Source organism: Microcaecilia unicolor, chromosome 1, assembly GCF_901765095.1.
Source record: "Microcaecilia unicolor chromosome 1, aMicUni1.1, whole genome shotgun sequence".
Classification (NCBI taxonomy): domain Eukaryota; kingdom Metazoa; phylum Chordata; class Amphibia; order Gymnophiona; family Siphonopidae; genus Microcaecilia; species Microcaecilia unicolor.
Genome location: NC_044031.1, coordinates 653,055,553 through 653,077,865, shown reverse-complemented (window position 1 = coordinate 653,077,865; position 22,313 = coordinate 653,055,553). Strand labels below are relative to the sequence as shown.

At 44.9% G+C, this 22,313-nt stretch overlaps 1 protein-coding gene across 2 annotated transcripts in view; it reads left to right on the top strand.

Annotated features, from left to right (window-relative positions):
* The window catches only part of ZDHHC5 (zinc finger DHHC-type containing 5), a 155,575-nt gene extending 133,389 nt beyond the window's left edge, over positions 1-22,186 (top strand). Inside the window, exons 9-12 of one of the 2 annotated variants that reach the window (XM_030186170.1) lie at positions 7,197-7,320; positions 7,595-7,707; positions 16,607-17,514; positions 20,876-22,186. In XM_030186170.1, the coding sequence (XP_030042030.1) occupies positions 7,197-7,320; positions 7,595-7,707; positions 16,607-17,514; positions 20,876-21,053 (1,323 nt within the window). In that variant the 3' untranslated portion in view covers positions 21,054-22,186. The remainder of the gene's footprint in view (positions 1-7,196; positions 7,321-7,594; positions 7,708-16,606; positions 17,515-20,875) is intronic. The other variant, XM_030186178.1, reaches the window with a different exon arrangement.
* The last annotated feature ends 127 nt before the right edge of the window (positions 22,187-22,313 follow it).

Sequence of the window (22,313 nt, the reverse complement as noted above, 5' to 3'; positions counted from 1 at the left end):
GATTCTATTCCAGGTACTTCCTTGTGGAAAAGAAAACAGGGGGGATGCGTCCCATCCTAGACCTAAGGGCCCTGAACAACTATCTGGTCAAAGAAAAGTTCAGGATGCTTTCCCTGGGCACCCTACTTCCCATGATTCAGGAAAACGATTGGCTATGCTCTCTGGACTTGAAGGATGCCTACACACACATCCCGATACTGCCAGCTCACAGACAGTATCTGCGATTTCAGCTGGGCACACGTCACTTCCAGTACTGTGTGCTACCCTTTGGGCTCGCCTCTGCGCCCAGGGTGTTCACAAAGTGCTTGGCTGTAGTAGCAGCAGCACTTCGCAGGCTGGGGGTGCACGTGTTCCCATATCTCGACGATTGGCTGGTGAAGAACACGTCCGAGGCAGGAGCCCTGCAGTCCATGCAGATGACTATTCGCCTCCTGGAGCTGCTGGGGTTTGTGATAAATTACCCAAAGTCCCACCTTCTCCCGGCGCAGAGACTCGAATTCATAGGAGCTCTGCTGGATTCTCGGACGGCTCGCGCCTATCTCCCGGAGGCGAGAGCCAACAACTTGTTGTCCCTCGTCTCGCGGGTGCGAGCGTCTCAGCAGATCACAGCTCGGCAGATGTTGAGATTGCTGGGCCACATGGCCTCCACAGTTCATGTGACTCCCATGGCCCGCCTTCACATGAGATCTGCTCAATGGACCCTAGCTTCCCAGTGGTTTCAGGCTGCTGGGGATCTAGAAGACGTGATCCACCTGTCCACGAGTTTTCTCGAATCCCTGTATTGGTGGACGATTTGGTCCAATTTGACTCTGGGACGTCCTTTCCAAATTCCTCAGCCACAAGAAGTGCTGACCACGGATGCGTCTCTCCTGGGATGGGGAGCTCATGTCGATGGGCGTCACACCCAAGGAAGCTGGTCCCTCCAGGAACGCGATCTACAGATCAATCTTCTGGAGTTGCGAGCGATCTGGAACGCTCTGAAGGCTTTCAGAGATCGGCTGTCCCACCAAATTATCCAAATTCAGACAGACAACCAGGTTGCCATGTACTATGTCAACAAGCAGGGGGGCACCGGATCTCGCCCCCTGTGTCAGGAAGCCGTCAGCATGTGGCTCTGGGCTCGCCGTCAAGGCATGGTGCTCCAAGCCACATATCTGGCAGGCGTAAACAACAGTCTGGCCGACAGACTGAGCAGGATTATGCAACCTCACAAGTGGTCGCTCAACTCCCGAGTGGTGCGCCAGATCTTCCAAGCGTGGGGCACCCCCTTGGTGGATCTCTTCGCATCTCGAGCAAACCACAAAGTCCCTCAGTTCTGTTCCAGGCTTCAGGCCCCCGGCAGACTGGCATCGGATGCCTTCCTCCTGGATTGGGGGGAGGCCTGCTGTATGCTTATCCTCCCATTCCTCTGGTGGGGAAGACTTTGTTGAAACTCAAGCAAGACCGAGGCACCATGATTCTGATTGCTCCCTTTTGGCCGCGTCAGATCTGGTTCCCTCTTCTTCTGGAGTTATCCTCCGAAGAACCGTGGAGATTGGAGTGTTTTCCGACCCTCATCACGCAGGACGAAGGGGCTCTTCTGCATCCCAGCCTCCGGTCCCTGGCTCTCACGGCCTGGATGTTGAGAGCGTAGACTTTGCCTCTTTGGGTCTGTCAGAGGGTGTCTCCCGCATCTTGCTTGCTTCCAGGAAAGATTCCACTAAGAGGAGTTACTTCTTTCTATGGAGGAGGTTTGCCGTATGGTGTGACAGCAAGGCCCTAGATCCTCGCTCTTGTCCTACACAGACCCTGCTTGAATACCTTCTGCACTTGTCTGAGTCTGGTCTCAAGACCAACTCTGTAAGGGTTCACCTTAGTGCGATTAGTGCATACCATTACCGTGTGGAAGGTAAGCCGATCTCAGGACAGCCTTTAGTTGTTCGCTTCATGAGAGGTGTGCTTTTGTCAAAGCCCCCTGTCAAGCCTCCGACAGTGTCATGGGATCTCAATGTCGTTCTCACCCAGCTGATGAAACCTCCTTTTGAGCCACTGAATTCCTGCCATCTGAAGTACTTGACCTGGAAGGTCATTTTCTTGGTGGCAGTTACTTCAGCTCGTAGAGTCAGTGAGCTTCAGGCCCTGGTAGCCCAGGCCCCCTACACCAAATTTCATCATAACAGAGTAGTCCTCCGCACTCACCCTAAGTTCTTGCCAAAGGTCGTGTCGGAGTTCCATCTGAACCAGTCAATTGTCTTGCCAACATTCTTTCCCCGTCCTCATTCCTGCCCTGCTGAACGTCAGCTGCACACATTGGACTGCAAGAGAGCATTGGCCTTCTACCTGGAGCGGACACAGCCCAACAGACAGTCCGCCCAATTGTTTGTTTCTTTTGATCCCAATAGGAGGGGAGTGGCTGTGGGGAAACGCACCATATCCAATTGGCTAGCAGATTGCATTTCCTTCACTTACGCCCAGGCGGGGCTGGCTCTTGAGGGTCATGTCACGGCTCATAATGTTAGAGCCATGGCTGCGTCGGTAGCCCACTTGAAGTCAGCCTCCATTGAAGAAATTTGCAAAGCTGCGACGTGGTCATCTGTCCACACATTCACATCTCATTACTGCCTGCAGCAGGATACCCAACGCGACAGTCGGTTCGGGCAGTCAGTTCTTCAGAACCTGTTTGGGCTTTAGGATCCAACTCCACCCCCCGAGGGCCCTGTTTGTTCTGTTCCAGGCTGCACTCTCAGTTAGTTGGTAAATTTTTTAGGTCAATCTCAGTTATGTCCTCGCCGTTGCGAGGCCCAATTGACCATGGTTGTTGTTTTGAGTGAGCCTAGGGGCTAGGGATACCCCATCAGTGAGAACAAGCAGCCTGCTTGTCCTCGGAGAAAGCGAATGCTACATACCTGTAGAAGGTATTCTCCGAGGACAGCAGGCTGATTGTTCTCACAAACCCGCCCGCCTCCCCTTTGGAGTTGAGTCTTCCCTTGTATCTCTTTGCTACATACGAGACTGGCCGGCTCGAGCCGGTTTCGGGCGGGAAGACGGCCGCGCGAGAGCTAGCAAAGATTCCGATTGGAGGGGCTGCCGTGGACGTCACCCATCAGTGAGAACAATCAGCTTGCTGTCCTCGGAGAATACCTTCTACAGGTATGTAGCATTCGCTTTATGGACAAGTGGTATTGATTCCATAGGGAATATTCAACACTTAAGGAGGACCCTAGGAGGTGAATAGTAGGTGAAGGAGAAAAATTCAGAATTGTAATATTCAGATGTCTCATTTTATTCTCAAGCAGTTCCAGCTTACAGTGCATGCTGACACAATCACCAACCAATTTAGATTGTACACAGAGCTATTTTAAAACTTCATTTCTAATACATTCAGCTGTCTTTCTTGTTGAAACACTCTCTCCTCCATATCATTCACCTAGATTTGGCAGTCTGCAGACTTTTACAATTGTTCCACTTTGTTCCCCACAGTATCTGCAAGGTGCCCAATAGCTTGCTTAATAGACTGTAAGATGATCACATTAGGTTTATCCAGCCTCCGCTTTCCTATGCTGCTTTCTTGCTGTCAACTCCCCTGATGACAGTCCTCCTATTTCCTGCTCCCCTAAGGGAGCAACACTCACAACTGAGCAGGGTGTTGAGTTCGGCAGATAGTTTTCCTGCAAGGAGCCCTTCATGGTGCACACATCCGTTCTCCCTGACATCAATTCTGTGGTTATGATTGATGTGAATATCACATTGTTCTCTAGTGCCAACCCTGCAGCCGATCCTGTTGTTCAGGAGCTCATAGTTGGAGCTTGCGGAGGTCAATAGGGTTCAGTGTTAGAGCAAGGAGAGCCTCAGTTGCACTAGTAACTAAGGACTGTACTGCAAATTGCAGAATAGAAGACTGACCAGGGAAAAAGTTAACTGGTTAACCACCTGTACTTTCCCTTTTCACTTGCCCATGTTCAGAATTTATTTTATAGAAAAATAAAGGTGAGTTGGCAGCTCAACTGGAGAGAGCCCTATCACACATCTGCTGCCGACGACATCTTGGATACCTCCACAGTCCATCTTTATTGCAAAAATATCTGTATAAGATTGCCATATTGCCATACTGACTGAAATGTCCTATGTAGTTTGATGCCAGGCCTGTAGTTTCTTTTTTTTCCATATTACACATACAATTAACAGCTCTTCAGAGCAAAAGGAAGCCAAATTGTTCAGCTGCGTTCAAATAGTGCTTCATCAGATCCTCTGATATTTGGCAAAACCAGAGATTCTCAAGTGGATTAAGAAAGTCCCAGGATCCCAAGGGTATGTCTGTAGTTCTCAGCCTTCTTAGTCCAAATCGGATAGGCTTCCAGTGTGTTTGAATTTTTGGGCATGTCCACCAGATATGGGTTGTAGTTCCCTGCCTCCAATAGCCATCTGTCAGCTTCAGAAAGCAGTGTGCCAGTTCAGGAGGAATTAAGTCCTGTCAATACAGAATTTTATAATTTTCCTGTATATGTACTGCAAAGGAAGATTTAATGATTTCTCTCTCAATCTATACCCTTCTTCTTCCCATATATGCATCCAGTTCCTTTTTCTAACTATTCTTATGGATCCTATGGGATCACCTAGTGTTAAGAAATTTATATATCACAGAAATCAAACCTTTAAGTTTAAGATCAGGCCTCGCACAGTCCTACCGACTTGGACTCTGACCAGTTCAGCTCCTTGCACATTTCCTTTCTCAATACGCGAACGTTCACTCAAGTATATGCATAATACTGAGCTGCATGGTCTGTAAAGTTGCAATTGAAACCAATTCACTATCTTCACATATCTGGCCCAGATCCTGAGGCTGCTATCTGCCTATCCGTAGTTCAGACCCCCCCAGAGGAAACACTGCATTTTACCACATATTGGGGTCAAAGAAGATATGTTACCTATCAGTTTTTAAAACAAGGTATCCCATAGCAGCCTAGTATATTCCACAAATGGTGATTTGTACACCTCGCCCTATAGGCTATATGAATCCACAGCAAATCTCTTAAGGGTGTAGAGCCAGTTAATTCCTGCTCTATTACTATCCTCGCCTTTTCATGGACCAAAGTGGCTCACTCCACCACAGCTCTCAATTGTGCAGCCTGATGATATAGCATCAGATCTGGAACCCCTAACCCTTCTTTCTTCTTATCTAAATGTAATGACTTTCTGGAAATTCTGGGACTTTCCCACCCCCAAATGAAAACTAATAATTTGTTTTGGAGGGACATGAGATCTCTTCTTGGGACAGGAATAGGCAAAGTCTGAAACATTTTTATTGTGGCAATCTTTGTAAACCAATACAAGGATAGTTTGAACCAGATCTCCAGGTCCCTTACAATCCAGGTAACCTGGAGTTTGTTAAATGGACTCCCGAATATTTAAGACTTCCTGCCACCCAGCCTAATGGGAATGCTAGTAGTAACCTTTGTGTTAGATCTCTTCCAAGGTTAATGCTTCAGAGCCTGAGTTTTACGCATACGCATACAGCCACATACTTCTTTAGGGAATGAATTAAATTGAGCACAGCTGTAAGTGGTGTGGATAAAGTAAGTAAAATAGCTGCAAAATGACTAATTTTATCATCTCTGCCACACACGTTTATTTGAATTATTTCAAACAGACTTGGCCAGCAGTACCATGACCAACGTGAATAACAAGACAGGAAGCAACCCTGTCTCATTCCTCGCTGCAAATAGAAACTAGATGAGTGTGATCAAGTTTCAGGTTTATTTAATACTTGTTATACCGCTTATTAGCAAACTTGCTGAGCGGTGTACATAGTTCTATAAAAGTCTATATATGAAATAGAATAGGAGAGGAAATTACAATATGATAGTAAACAAGAAGATGGATATCTTACCGGAGTCAAATACACACTTGCATTTCTAGTGTTGTTATTGCTGCTTGCTGTTAATGTGGTGAATGCCATCCCATAGTTGCCGCCAGCACTATTCTTCAGCCTACAGCAGCCGCTCCCCTCCACCAGGAATACTCACCAACTGTCTCCAAGGTCCCACTGCCTATTGCAAAGCTTGATCTTCCCACCTCATGCATAAGCTTGACTTGCCAGGGCAGCAGTTTTCCCTGGCTCATCTCCTCCATTTCTGTAGTTAGAGCTGTCTTCAGTGTTCCTCCCTTCTCCCACTTCTTTCCCATTGGCAAGATCTTACTTACAGTTTCTGTGGACTCTTTCCTAAGTCCTCTCTGTGGATGGAATCAGGAATCCTTATGGGGAAGGTGATTAGTGACACTGGAAACAGGCATGGCAGGTTCATTCATGCGGTGGGGGGGGGGGGGGGGGGGGGGACTGCAGAGCTACTCTGGACACTTCAGATTTTTGGTTTTGACACTGAAACCGGCCTGAAATCAGTATTCGGGTTTGTTTTGGTTTCAGCTGAAAATGCCAGTCCATTTTCTAGTGAAACTGATACTTTGTGCTGTGTTTCCATAGCACTCCCCCCCCCAAGCAGAAACAAGCTCCCTACCTCCCCCCCCATCCTCCTCCTCCTCCTCACAGAACAGGAGCAGCCTCCCCTCCCCCTGAATAGAGGTATCCCCCCATTCTCAGAGCCAGGACCCCCCTGGGTGGTGATCTAGTGGTATGGTCGGAACAGGAGTGATTCCTGGTTGCTCCAGCCCATATGTCGTCTCCTCAGTCAAAATGGTTGTAGTAAACTCCAGTGGCAGTCTCATGGCAGCCATTTTGAGATTGGAGCTGGGATGGGCAGGTGCAAACTGAGGCTTCTATCCCTGCTGCGCCACTAGATCACCACCCAGGCCTGGGAAGGGGGGGAGCCATTCCTGTTTGAGGGCGTGGCAGCAGCCAGTTTTGGTTTTGGATGAAAACCAAGCAGTGAAGTTTGGTCGCAGATTTGGTTTTGGTCAAAGCAGTTTTGTTTTCCCTCTATCAGCCATCGTTCTGGCTTCTGGACATTAATGCAAAATCTATACAGTCCAGAAAGAGCCGATAGTTTGTTAGTCCTGACCACATCTGGCAGGGTCTCCTTTAAACATTCATGCTCTAGGCACGTACCTAATTTGCTTATGTCCTAATCCAGCTCTGGATGTAAATAAATAAATGTACATGCGAAGAATCTTCTAGTAGTGAGGGGTTCAGTCCTTTTAGTGGTTTTTTTTGTTTGTTTTTTTAATTCACATCTCTCCACTTTTTTTTTCCTTGTGTCCCACAGTCCAGAGAGAGCCTTGAACTGACAGAAAGCCAATCTGCAGATGCTGAACCTCCTCCACCACCGAAGCCAGATCTCAGCCGATACATGGGGCTGAGGCCACCACTCAACTTGGCAGCTAATGAGGGTAGGAATGATTATTCCCCAGGAAGCAGAAATATCTCAAGATAGCTAGGAGAACTCTGTGTGTGTGTATATACTTCTCCTTCAGTGTCAGGAACATTACCGACAGGGCTGAAAGTGAGTTAAGGATTTTAGTACAGAAATAGCAGGGGATGCTGTCTGGCATGGAAAAATCTACTTAATGAACAGAGGGTAGTGTGGGCTTAAGTCTGAGTGATTTATTTTGTGTCTGGATTCAAGTAGTGGATAGTAATTGCTTTTGTTACTGTCTGTTTTAGAGAACAGTATGCTGTCAAAAGACAATCCTCCAACTCCCACTATGTATAAATATAGACCTGGATACAGTAGCAGTAGCTCTTCAGGGGCCATGCCCCACTCCACCAGTGCCAAGGTAAGCAAATTCAGATATTACAGGACCCTGCTGGCTGCTCTTGCTTTTTTGATAGAAACATCCTAGGGACTTAACAGCTAATGCCCAAATAAGTGCTAGAGAAGTGTTTTCTCACTTAAAACTTTCTAGCTCTTCATTTTGTTTTATTGTCTAGTGACTTCCTTCTCAATTAGTTGTTGTGGTGCTAACTACAGGTGTTTTCCCACATTTTTACCATTTTCCCCTTTCATTCCAATATCACAGCAACAGTCCTTGCTTGTGCCCACCAACCAGCAAACCCCAGTATGCATACACATGCATGAGCCAGGTCAGTAGGTGTCACTGTTGCACAGTGGCCAAGCCTTTCACTTTGGGGCTTTGAATGCAGCTTCTGCTGCATGCCAAGCTCTTTGGTTGGGCCCTGCTACAGGTAGTATCCATTTTTATTAAGGTAGTAATGCCATTGTGGGAAATAGGAGTCATTGCTAAGAGTTTTCTGAAGAAAGGTACAGCAGGATAAGGGAACCATGGTGCCCAGACAAAATAGCCCAGACAAAAAAGCCCTGACAAAACAGTCTTGTAACAAAAATAGCCCTTCACAAATCAGCCCCTAACAATATAGCCCCTCCCACAAAACAACCCTTGACAAAATAGCCCCTAGACAAATAGCCCCCTAGAAAAAAATAACACATCACAAAAAAAGACGATAAACTACAAGGGAAATCTTCACCGATAAAGGCTCCTACCAGTATTGCATTGTATAAAGCATATATAAATAAACACAATTCTATAGCTACCAACTGCTATTCATGATCCGTTCTGCTTTTTAAGGAAATTGTTCTTCCATTAACATGCTAATTTAAAAAAAACAAAAACAATATTATCATTTTCATAGTCTTTCCAACCTTATCCTGTTTAGCAAGGTAAGATTATTAGGAAAAAAAATGCAGTGCCATATTCTGGGCAGCCTGATCGGGCCCTTTTGTCGGGGGGCTGTATTGTGGGCAGGCCGTTTTGACAGTGGCTGTTATGTCAGGGGCTATTATTTTGGGAGCTTTTTTTTTTTTTTTTAAGGTTTTTTTGTCATGGCTATTTTGACCGGGTACTGGGAACCATTTATAACCAATATCCATTGACCAGCATTGGCAAAAAAAAAAAAATCCCAAAATATTGCTAGGAGGGGGACCTTGGCAAGCAAAGGAACTTTGTTTACTAAGGTCCCTAATTTAAAACAAAATAAATGATTAGAAAACACATTGGGGACAATTCTGTAAATTGGCGTGCCATTTACAAACATCAAAGGCACCATCAAGTTGACAGGCGCCTACGTTCAGTTGACGCTATTCTATAAGATAGTGCCTAACTGCAAGGGGAGCATAGCAAGAGCGGTTCATGGGTGTGTCTCCCAGTGTAGTTTATTACATACTATAAACTATGCATGTCACTTGGAATACCTAGGCATGCCAAGTTATGCCTGTCATTAATATGGCATAAGTGTGTGCACCAATGCCGACCTTATGCTGTGTTCTAATTGGCGCTAATCACACGGCATTGGGGCACCTAGGCTGAAGCACCAATTTATAGAATTGCTCTTCACGTTTTAGAAGGGATTGTCGTGTGCCATAAAATGCTGCTGAAAACAAGTTGCTGTGAACCTTTCATTTTAGAAATAGGTAAAAAAAAAAAAAAAAGAAAGTCACAAACTATGCCTGTTATCTGGGTTCTGTCACATAGGCAGAGTTTTCCTCCTTACAATCCATGAATAGTCTAATCTTTTCTAAAAATCTTAATTGTATTTGTGCCATGTGAGATTTGTCTGGAGATCTGTAAGAGGTTAGTGGTGTTTAACACATTCATTAATGATGTGCAAATGGGAGCAGTGAGTACAGTAATCTAATTTGCAAATGACACAGGATTATAAGAGGACCTTACAAGATGGGGGAACTGGGCATCTTGATGGCAGAAGAATTTTAATATGGATAAGTACAAAGCAATGCACATGGGGGGGGGGGGGGATCCTAATTGTTTATACAGTACATTAGGAAATACCATCTAAAACAGGGATTCTCAACCCAGTCTTCAGGACTCACCAAGCCAGTCTGCTTTTCAAGATATCCAAAATAATAAAACATGAGAGAAATTTGCATGGAATGCCTCTGTTCCAGTGCTTGTCAATCTTTTTGTGGCCACGACTTCATAATTATGGTCAAATAAAATTGTGTGAACCCCCCCCCCCCCCCAAGAGGTGCAGAATAATGATGGAGAGCCCACCCAGGTTGTGACATGAAAAATGGGTTTGTAACCCCATTTGGGGTCCTGACCCACAGTTTGGGGAGACTCTGCTGTTTTATATGAGTACCCTTGATCTGGACAAATGATCATGGAGTCATTGTGGACAATGCATTGAAATCCACAGTTCAATATGCTGTAAAGGCTAAAAACACAAGCAGATTTGTAGAATTATTCAAAAGGGAATGGAGAATAAAACTGAGAATGTCTTACTGCCTCACTCCATGGTGTGACTGCACTGTGTATTGTATTGTGTGCAGCTGTTCTTGTCCCATTTTAAAATATATATAAAAATATAATGAGAAAAAAGATGGAATGGCTTCTGTATGAAGAAAGGCTGAAGTGACTCACATAACAAATTGCTTGATAATTATGTTAGTAATTGCAACCCATCTGATCTTCACAGGAAAAACAATTCCAATCTTAATACGCATGAATGGTGGAGTCACTTACGTGTTGTTTGAAAATATGAGGAAGCAGCTGCCCATAAAACCCATAATTATTTTCACTTCAAGAAAATTTGGGCTCCTTTTGACTCTTATATTGCAAATATTTAACATCTTATAATTTTTGCCTGTTTGCTAAATCAGTGCTACTTACGTTATTTTGCATTATCTATACCTGTTGAGGTGTATTATGGTATGTTATGTTATTCCTTGTTATTTACTATGGGGCCAATATTCAGACCGTAAGAGTTAGCCCGGCTAACTCCTGCAGTCACCGCTAAACCTGGATATTCAATGCCGAGCTGTTTCCGTTGACCAGCATTCAATATCTAGTTTATTTTGGACCAGTTAGAAGATAACCTGCTATGTTGATATCCAGACTTAGCCAGTTATCTTCTAACCAGCCAACAATATCCCACATATTCGTGAGGCCAAATTTAGCCGCTAAAGTGGGGCTGAAAATAAGTAAATAGCAGGCTATATAGACTGATATAACCAGCTATCTGCTAGCCACTAACCAGTGAAATTCAGTGGGAGATATCCAGCTATCCCCCGCTGAATACCACTGGTTAAGTGCCATTTAACCGGCCAGGTGCCATTCCTGGTTTTAAATATCAGGGGATATATTTTTTTGCTCCTTTAAAATGTTTCTTGTACTGCTTTCTTAAAATCAATAAAAATATATATATTTTTTTTTAATGAAGAAAGGCTGAAGAGTTCAGGCATCTTCAGCTTGGACAGGAGATATGATAGAGGTGCGGTGTAAGGCCTACAATGGAAAAATTATTTAATCTTTCAAATAGTACTACGACTGGGGAATATTCCAAGGAACTAACTGGTACTGATTTTAATACTTTTAAGAGAGGTGGTTTTTTTAGTCGATGCAGAATTAATCTGGCAATAAGAACATTAGAGGTGCCATTCTGACCAAGATTTATCATTCCCAGCACCCTGGCAGATCAATTTCTCATAGCTTATTTCAAGGGATAAGTACTTGATGGCTTTCTTAATAGAAACTTGCTCCAAGAACTTGTCCAAACCCCTCTTGAATCCTGCTGTTAGTTGGTTTGACCACATCCTCTAGCAACGGATTCCATAACTTAATTGAGCACTGTATAAAAAAGCTACTTTCTGTGATTTGTTTTCAGTCAGCTGGTTGTCCTCTTGTTGTGCTTTTTGAAAGGGTAAACAACCATGCTGTATTTAACCATTCCACCCCAGTCATGATTTTATAAATTGGCATATCCCCTATCAGTCATCTTTTTCCAGTCTCAAGAGCTCTAACCTCTGTTTAGCCTTCTTTGTAAGAGAAGTGTTCCACCCCTTCATCAGTTTTATAGTCCATCTCTGAACCTTTTCTCAGTTCTGTATCTTTTTTGTAACTGAGAAACCAGAACAATACACAATAATTGAGATAGTCACACTGTAGACATATAGAGAGGCATAGTGGTCTCAGTTTTGTTCTGCATTCTTTTTCAAATAATCCCTAAAATTCTGTTTTCTTTTATTTCAATCATGGCACACTGTGCTGAAAGTTTTTCATTGTATTATCTACAATGGCTCCAAGATCTAGGGCTTAATTTTTTACAAAAGGGAAGTGGAGGAGTGGGAGGGCAGTAGGCAGGAGTAGCAAGAGATGGAATAAGGAGCAAAGTCACTTTGCTCTGCTTGTCTCACAGCATAATTCTGCATTCCTTAACGTCCCACAGACCAGTCCAGAGGCAGTGGCAGCAGCTTAAGCAATTCTGGTAGTAAGAGTGAGAGAGTGTGAACGGCCTTGGTAGGGGCGAAGGCCTGCTGCATCTTGGGAGTACATCAGGTAATCGAGCCATGTTGTGCATGGACAAATCATCTGAGTGCTTACAGCCTGCAAATCTGTGTGTGGTGATTACTGGGCCAGACCAGGAAAGAAAAAGTGCTAGATTTGTCTCTTACAGCGGACAGAAGCAGTCCTTTCCAGCACTGCAAATGGCACAACAGAGTCGCAGACCCTGAAGGCTCGACTTAAGGCCTTGTCAGGTGACACACTTGGTGGCATGAAGGAGATAATTTTGGTGGGAACCAATTCCATTACTGGGCCTAAAGAGGAGCATGTAAGCCCACCATGCTTAAGCAGGACTTGGAAGCCGGATGGAGCAGCAGCTTTCGAGAGGGGGGGCTTGTTTTCTCCATGGACTTTGTACTTCTGCTGTACATGGCCTTCAAGCTTAAGAGGGGACGGTCAGGAGATACCAGCGGCAACTCAGACAGGATTCAAGAGGTGGTCAGGGAGCCCCCCTCGGAACAAGAGGCAGAGTTTATCTCTGGAAGAAGAACTGATGGAGTCCTCGGGGCCCAAGGATTCACGTGGTTGGAGTCTTCTACAAAAGGATGCTGGATTACAGGAGCCAGAAGGCTGGGCACCAGAGGAGGAGGAGTTCTCCCAGGAGAGGACACCACAGTGGCGTGATTGTTACATCGATCAGAGTTGTCCGCTCATCGCTCAAGTCCAGGAGGTGTTGTCCCTATCCAATGCAGAGCTGGTGGAGACTGCCAAGATGATTATTTTTCTGTTGATGGGAATTAAGAAGTCCCCTTAGACATTTCCAGGTTTGGAAACATTGAAGGACATGATTGCTGAGGAATGGGATGTCCCGGATGCGAGACTGAAGGTTGAACAAGAGCATTGCTATAGACCATGCCCTTCTTGTATTGGAGAAGGCATGCTTTGGCAGTCATCTAAGGTGGACGCGTTAATGACTGCAGTCACTAGGAGGGCTACAATCCTAGTAGGAGCTGCAGCCCTGAAGGACTCCCAAGACCACAGAGTAGATTCTTTGCTGAAGCAGGCCTTTGATGTGGCTGCCCTGGCCTTGCAGGCAGCAGTCTGTAGGAGGCTAATTGCTTGAGCTGTTTTAGTTAAACTGAGAATTTGCCCACTTAGTTGAAAGATGAGGTGAGGCAGCGACATCAGAAGTGACCTGCTTGGAGATGATAGGAAGGGGGTTTGCCTTTTTGGCAAATATACACCTGGAGGCTCCTGACTGGTTCTTGGTGACCACAGATACCAGCCTTGAAGGCTGGGGTGGCTGCTAATATGGAAAGGTGGTTCAAGGCAAGTGGTCAGCAATAGAGGTAGCATGGCCAATCAATTATCTGGAGGCCAGGGTAATGTGCTTGCTGCTGCAGACCCTGCAACCTAAACTGTGGGCAATGTGGTTTGTATTCTATTAGACAGTGACATTGGTGGCATATGTGAATCACCAAGGTGGAACCAAGAGTCGAGAAATGACGGTAGTAGTAGTCCTTCTATTGATAAATGAGTGGAGGCCAAGCTTGGTTCAGCTGTCTGTGACTGACTGACTCATGTGGTAGGTGTGGAGAATGTTCAGAGAGATTTCTTAAGCAGACACACCCTTGATCCAGGAGAATGGAGTCTAGCAGAGGAAGTCTTTGTGGCCGTTGTCCAGCGATAGGGAATCTCGGCAATGGATCTGATACATCAGCCAGCAATGTCAAAATTCTCAGGTTCTTCAGTCGCTGATGTGACCCATGAGCAGAAGGCATTGATGTACTGATCCAGCCTTGGCCCTAGGAGCAGCTCCTGTATGTGTTTCCCCATGGCCATTGTTGGGGATAGTAATTCAAAGAATAGAAATGCACATGGGTCCAGTGATTCTGGTAGTGTGAAACTGGCCCAGAGACCGGGGTACAGAAATCTTATGTGGCTTAGGGTGGGAGACTTTAGCCATTACTTCGGCACCAACCGGTCTTCCTGGAGGATCCACTTCTTTTGCTAGAGATAGCTCAAGTTTCACTCACGGCTCTTAAGAGGGCACAATTATGGAGAAGAGGCGACTCCACCAAGTTATAGATACTCCTGCATTCAAAGGAAGCTATCGACATTCTTGGCATACATTAAGGTGTGGAGAATGTTTGAGCAGTGGTGTAAGGATAAGAACATAAGAATAGCCATACTGGGTCAGACCAGTGGTCCATCTAGCCTAGTATCCTGCTTGCTACAGTGGCCAATTCGGGTCACAAGTACCTGACAGAATCCCAAATAGTAGCAAGATTCATGCTACTGATCCCAGGGACAAGCAGTAGCTTTCCCCATGTCTGTCTCGATAGCAGACTATACACTTTTCCTCCAGGAACTTGTCCAAACCTTTTTTTTTTAAATCCAGATATACTAACTGCTGATACCACATCCTTTGGCAACAAGTTTCAAACCTTAACAATGGAAATTGACTTCCTGCAGGATAGTTTGGAGAAAGGGCTTTCCCTTGTGTCTTTGAAGGCACAGTTAGAGGTGTTATAGAATCAGTTGTCATTACCTGGCATGGCATGCAGACATGCTGCATTTTCTGAAAGGGGATAGGGATTACGTTTCCGCATAACCCTTTGCATCTGCATGTGCCTTCTTGGGATCTAAATTTGGTGCTCAGAGCTTCGGTGGGGCACCTTTTGAGCTGATGCAGGACACCACTTTGAAGGATCTCATGTTAAAGACCGTTTTCTTGGTGGCCATTTATTTGGTGAGAAGAATTTTGGAGCTACAGGTGTTCTTTAAGAGACCCCTTTTTGTATTTTTCAAAGAGAAGGTATTTCTTCATCCGGTTCCTTCCTTTCTTCCTAAGGTGGTGTCATCTTCATCTGAATCCAGACAGTTTCATTTCCGGTGTTTTATGAAAGTTTGACAGGAGGCAATACAGGCCATTTGCACAAGTTTGAAGAGGAGAAATTTCTGCAGATGTATAGGCTGTGTCTCTCGATTGGAGATAGTAGAAAGGAAAGGCAGCCTCAAGTTACCTTGCAAGGTGAATTAAGAGAGCATTTGAATCGGCCTACTTGCTGAGGGGCCGGTTGATGCTGCCCTTATTGAGAGTTCATTTCACTATGGGTCAGGTTTCATTGTGGACGGAGCATTCATTGATTTTTTTTTCTCCCCCTCCCCCAAGAAAATTTTAAGGCGGCTATATAGAGTCTTCTGTGCATTTGTTTGTGTGGAATTATCAGCTGGATATACAAGCTTTTCAAGATGCAGATTTTGAGAAGGGAACTTGTTTCCCACCAGTGAGGATTACTGCTTTGGTACTTCCCACACATCTGGATTAGTCTGTGGTAAGCTAAGGAAGGAGAAAATTAGGTCTTGCTTGCTAATTTTCTTTCCTTTAGTCCTGACAGACCATTCCAGAACCCTCCCTTTTTGGCATAGAGTACGATTGGATGATGCATATAGTTTGGTTAGGAAATGGGTGTTTGGTAGTTCATTCCTTTTGATCTTGACTGAGTGGCTTGTTGCCTTGGTTAATTAATCATAGTTTACTACGGAGTGGTTTCTTGTTCCTAGATATCTTTGGTGTGGGGGGGGGGGGGGGGGGAATCAAGGATGTTCTAGTTATTTTGATATCAAAATATTGATAGAAACTGCACAGGATACTTAAAAGATGTCCTTTCCATCTGCTAATAGAAGAAGGCAAACCCACACATCTGGGCTGGTGTGTTGGGACTAAAGGAAAGAAAATTAGCAGGTAAGACCTAATTTCTCCATTCCTTACAGTCTTCTGCCATTTTAACAGCTGTGTGTCATCTGCAAGTTTAATCATCTCACTTGTTGCTCCTGTCTCCAGATCATTTATGAATATATTAAACAGCATGTGTCCTGGTCCAGACAGTCCACTGTGAATCCTTTTCCATTTGCAGTAGTGATCATTTAGTCTACTGTTTCCTGTTTTTAGCCAGTTTTCAATGCACAATAGGGTTATGACCTCCTATCCTCTGACTTTTTAATTTCTTAAGGAGTCTCTTATGAGGGACTCCAGCAGCATAGCTGTCTTAAAAAAAAATGTTTGTACAGATCTATTAAGAATTATTAGCTTGGTAGATTTGGGGGATTGCCACTGCTTACTTGTGGAACTGAGCCACAGGGAAGGATCTCTTTGTTAGGATTGTCAGGTACTTCCAAACTACCCTGAGTGGTCATGGGCAGAGAGGATCCTGGGCTCAGTGGAGAATTGCTTTGATCCAGTATGGCACTTATGTAATCACAAAACCCCCTACTTGAAAGTAAGAAACCAGATAAAATAGGGGCAGTTTTGGAGTCTTTCTAGTTGGTTCTAAAGCATTAATGCAAGTTATAGGAAGGGTATTCTGTCTCTGAAACACACCAGCAGCTTTTACTAGTATTCTCTCTTTCATGCCAGCTAAATCGGGAAAACAGTCTGAAGGAGGCCCCCTCTATCATGGACAGCGGCCACAACCACGGTTATCGCTCAGAGCCAAGCCTGGAACCAGATAACTTTCGCTCCCCAACCTTTGGCAAGAGCTTTCCTTTTGACCCCCTGTCCAGCGGTTCACGCTCCTCCAGCCTCAAGTCTGCCCAAGGTGGAGGATCTGAGATGGTTCACCTACAGTCAATTCGCTCTGAGGGGACTACCTCCACCTCTTATAAAAGCCTAGTGAACCAGACCCGCAATGGGAGCCTATCATGTGACAGCCTGCTCACCCCCTCCGACAGCCCTGACTTTGAGTCTGTACAGACGGGGCCTGAGAACATTGGCTACACATCGCCGTTCCTTTCTGCCAAGATCACACAGCAGCGAGAGGCGGATCTGCACCGTTTCCCCACAGCTTCACCAAAGCACCCTAGGGACCCTTCACCGGTGCACTATGACAATCTCTCACACCACATCATTACCTCCCTGCAGGAACGGGAAAAGCTGCTGAGCCAGTCACCGTCCCCACCAGCATTGCCACCACTAGCAAGAGATGAAGAGCACATGCTGGCTGACTCTGGAATCCAGTCTACACCCAGCTCTGGCCATGCTCCCCGCTTCAGTTCCTCTTCTGAGGAGTCCAGGCGTTCCCCAGTGAGCAAGAACCCACTTACCAGGCCAGCACCCCCTAGGTTTGGCAAACCTCTGGACTCGGGGCAAGGAGGCTCTTCCTTTTATAGCCCAAGAGGACGGTCACTGGGGTCCCCCGAGCACCATTCTGCATCTTTTGGATCCAACCTGGGAAAGTCTGTCTCCTATAGCAACCAGAAGGGCTCCCACCTATCTGGGCCTGTGGATGTTGAGGAAGTGGCCCTGCAACCTCTACTACCACCAAAGTAAGTACTATTAAGTCTCAAATGCTGTGCATCAAACACTGCATCTGTACATAAAGCTGATATTCGGCATACTGTATTGGTGCCATGGTACAATGGGCTGATGGTTGTTTGAGTGGTTATTACAAAACATGTAGCTAAAGAGGAATTGATTTGCTTCATTTAAAATAGATTGTAACTTGGAATAGAAAAAAATTATAAATGAAACCAAGCAATTTCTAGTGGAAGTTGTATATCACCAACACAGAAAATGACAGCAAATAGTATTGATGGGCCATATGGTCTATCTACTCTCCCTTTGATAATTTTGAGTGCTAAATTCAACCCACATTATTCTTCTCTGCACATGTGATGGAATTTGCTCAATATTTGGAAGGGGGGAGCTCAAGCACCCAGTTTGCATCTGAGTACGTAATACTTTAAACAAGGAGTAGTGTGCTCAGACAAATCATTTTACCGGGGCTTAAGATAATTGTTTACTGATAATAAGTAAATCTAGGTATTTGGAAACATACAAGAAATTATTAAACTGAAGAAGAACTCATGCTCAGTCTTCAAGATGGCTTTTTTTTATTTTTTATAAGCACATGGCAGTGTCCACAAGAGACAGGAAATGTAGTATGACTTATTGCTCAGGTAGAGGGTGACTTTCACTTGGTGTGGTGATTAGTTGCCTTGAATTCTGAGCCTGAGATTTGCCCTTAAAGGACAATTATGTCCCAGAGAGGAACGGGGAATGGCTTTGCATGCTGACATTGGGTAAGTAACAAAATATGTTGCACTGATTTAAGTCCATATTTTTCTCAGGATGATAAAAGGGTAATACAACTTTTAGAGATGTGTTAATCCTAGGCTTTCCTTTTAGGGCTAGAAGAGGTTTTTTCTTGATGAGGAGAAAAATTCAGATCTGTTCTTCATCTCACTACCTATACTTTATCCAAGTATGAAATATAGAAGACAGCTGAAATAGAAACAGGACCAACTAGTCACATGCCTAAGGCCCAAAAGTATAGGGGGTAGGGGGACCTTATCAGAAGTTCTCAAGACTCGGGAGCTTAGGATTGCCAACTGTGTATTTCTATTTCAAGATTCTACAGATTTGTAAATCAACTAGCCATCCTTCTTCCTTTGAGACAATATCTGGATAATTTTCAGAGTTTAGCCTTTGATAACTCCAGTCCTTCCAGTGCAGACATTGTGGTAGAATTCAGCCAATTAAAGGCTGCTTTAGTCACAAGAAAAAGGGGCCAAGCTGCAAGTGCTGTCTGGGAGGTTGAGCTCTTCATGGGGTGAGAGAGAACCAGTGTGTGTCCTGGGCTGGGGGAAGGTGGGTAGGGTTGTTCAGAACAGTGCTTACCAATCTTTCTGTGGCTATAATGTCATGATACTGGCCAAATAAAATTGTGTCCTCCCCCCCCCCCCCCCCCAAGGTACATAATAATGATGCATCTGCGGAGTGCCCCTCTAGGTTGTGACCCACAAATTTGGGTTTTCTGACCTCATTTGGAGTTCCAGTCCATAGTTTGGGAAGCTCTGGATTAGAACGTAAGAGGAAGGGAGAAAATGTGAGGGGCTGCTGCAAGTTGAGAAAAGGCTAGCAGCAAATGCAAGCACTTTATATGATGGTGAGCAAAGCTGTTTGGTGGAGGGAGGGCACCGACAGAATGAGCACATGATCAGCAGGCAGCAGCAGCAGCACATCACCAGAAGAGTGTACATGTCTGAAAAGTGACAAAGTGCATGTGTGTATCAGTGGTGGAGCCAGAAGGCAATTTCTGGGTGGACCCTGGGGTGGAACAGGTGGGCACACATACCTCAACTCCTCTCCACCATCTCCCCCCCCCCCCCCCCCCCAAACACCAAATATAAACAATTAATACCTCGGCTTGCAGGGATTCCCAGGCCTCACCAGCTGAAAATATTTTCCATGGAACTCCCCAGGTCTTCTGTACCCTCTGGCAGTTGGCAGCTGTACTTCAGCTGCTGATCTGGTACCCTGCATATGTTCAGTTTTTGTGCATGAACTGAGCATGTGTGGGATGCTAGCACCGTCAACTGCCACAGAGTTCAGAAGCCCCGGGGGGTTCCACGAAGAATGTCTGTCTTCAGCTGGTGGGGCTTACGCATTCCTGCTAGCTGCACCAATATGCGCTGCTGTTGAGTGAGCCTGAGGCCGAAGTGGGTGGGCCCCTGCTCTTCTGTGGCTACACCACTAGTGTATAGCTGTAGGATGAGACTAGTTCATGTGAGTGTTTGAAGAGTACGTGCATATGCATGTGTGTGACTGAAGAGTGAGGGTGCACGTATGTGAGTGCATGTGTGCATGTGTTTGAAGAGTGAGAGTGCATGCATATGTAAAGTTTGTCTCTCTGGAGGGGACAGTCTTATAAATAACTTCACACTGAAAATTTGGACCAACATGTAGAAGTTCATTGGTACAAATATACTTGTGCACATACTAAGTAAAGGGAAACTTTCAGCTTGGAGAATTTACCCACCTAGTTATTAAGTATCCTGGGCAGATTCCTTTGAAAACTGGCCCAATAGTGCTTTCACTCTGTATCCTTTCAGAAGCACCAAAGAAAGCTAAATATCATTTTCACTTCAATTCAAATCAATTCTTGTATATCACTAATATTCCGTTTCCCAGGGTTCAGTGCGGTTTACATTCTACGTGAGACAAAAGCAAATAGTGTTAGTGTGAGGTATGAGAAACATTGCTTTTTTTTTTCTCATGTAAAACTTTTAACAGGTGATGTGTCTGAGGTATGAATTTACAATATCACTCTTCAGAACAGTCCATTCTTAGCTTCTCTGGTTTGCACTAACAGCAACAGAGGGTGAAAATGACTTGCCCAGTTTCTCTGGTCCTTAGTCCACTGCCCAGAGCTACTAAGATATGCTGTTCCAAAGAGAAGACTTGGCCAGCCCTGGTTTTGAACTTACATCACCATTCAAAGGGCTATTTGTAGTCCCTGATTCTGCCTATTGAAATAAGTGCTGCTGGTATCATAATACACCAAGGTAGGATTGTTGGAAATCCAGGACTGACCTAACATCTTCCTCCTGGAATTAGAGGTGGAGAGCTGCCAAGTTACCTAACCATTTAACTATTCCATTCAAATCATGTGCTTGTCTGGTCCCCAATCACACTCATGGACTATTACTACTGCCATGTGGGGGTAGGGCCATGAATGAAGATCTTGGGGGTGGGTGAAGTATGGAAATGGGAGCCCACAATAGGGGAGGCCACAAATGTATGTTTGTCTAGGGCTCAGTTTAGTGTTAATCTGGCCCTAACTGGAAGAACTATTTTCTAATGTTGTTTAGTCTCTTCTGAGATCTTTCTTTCTCTTTTCCCTAGGGATGAAATCCAACTGAAGACTTCCCATAGCAAATCCAATGGCCAGCCCAGGACTCTGGGTCCTTCTTCTTCCCCATCCCCTCCCCCTGCGCCAGCTCCACTCAGCCCTACACGGGGAACTGGAGGGGTAAAGAAGGTGTCTGGAGTGGGTGGGACTACATATGAGATTTCTGTATGAGATCCAGAATCTTCTATCAACTTTTGTTTTTTAAGACCACAAAATGCACTGACCAGTGCTGTGTGCATCAAGGATCCAGCTCACATTTGTGTTTTCTCCAGTTAGAACTCTTCAATGGAGGCCAGCGTTTTAGAGCTGGATGTTGAAGCCAATGAGGAACTAGTGCCACAGTTCTCGTTGTGGCCTGTGGTGTCACGTACTGCACTGAATTGAGGTTAGGCACTGGAGTCGGTGCAGCACCCCCCCACTAATGCTAATGGTGAGGGGGCCTTGCTCTGTGCAATCATTCATATGCCAGATGGCCAACAGAAAATCTTTAAGGTTTTTTTTCTTTGTTTTGATTTTCTCCTCTTCAGCATTTCAGGTGTGTGTATATTTTGTGTGTTGAAATTTCCTGGCTGGAAACGAGGACAGTAAAATTCCCCCTTCAGTCATGACCCAAAAAACGTTTGGTCCTTGTGCTGCGGGGGAGATTCTTGCACAGATATCATGAATGAAAATCAGATTGGCAGTCACCATTTCACCATTTTTCAGATCTTGACCTTGGTTCTATGTTTTAATTTAAGGTTAATTCTTTCCTCTCCACATGCGTGGAGGAGCTAGCATGATTTGTTATTTGAGGGGGGGGAGGAGAGGGTAGCTTATTGGACGTTCTCCCCAGTCCACAGCCTGCCATAGAGGAGGATATTCTGTGGCTGTATTACATCTTCCTGCTAGCACTCACTAAGATAAGGGTGGAGGGGTTACTCTGCATCAGCTAACCTCAGGTCCCTCCCCAAACAAATGGGGCTATGCACAGCACAATAAAAGGCAAGGAAAAGGCCCATGCCAGATCTTTGTAAAGATACAAAACGGTTCTTGCTATTGCTTTTTTTGTTCCTTTTCTTTTCAGTTACTCAGATTTTAGCAACAAATGTGTAAAGAAGAGTGAAAATGTACCACTGAAAAAGCAATATGTTCACATTGGATGCCAAAAAAAAATTATACAGTAGCTGTACCACTGCTTCTGTTCCTAGAAAGATGAACTCCTGGTATTCTATTCATGGGAGTGGGCTGAATGACGGGCTGGTATTTTTATTATAATCATCCATTTTAAACCAACAAGAAAAATAAAAAATATATATATATAAAATGGGCAAAGGCTGCAGTCTTTCTGTTGCAGACAGTTAATTGTATGACTCAGTTTTTGTGATACTGTGGAAGCTTGACACCAGCACCCAATAAATCAAACCAAACTAACACACACACATGAGATACAAA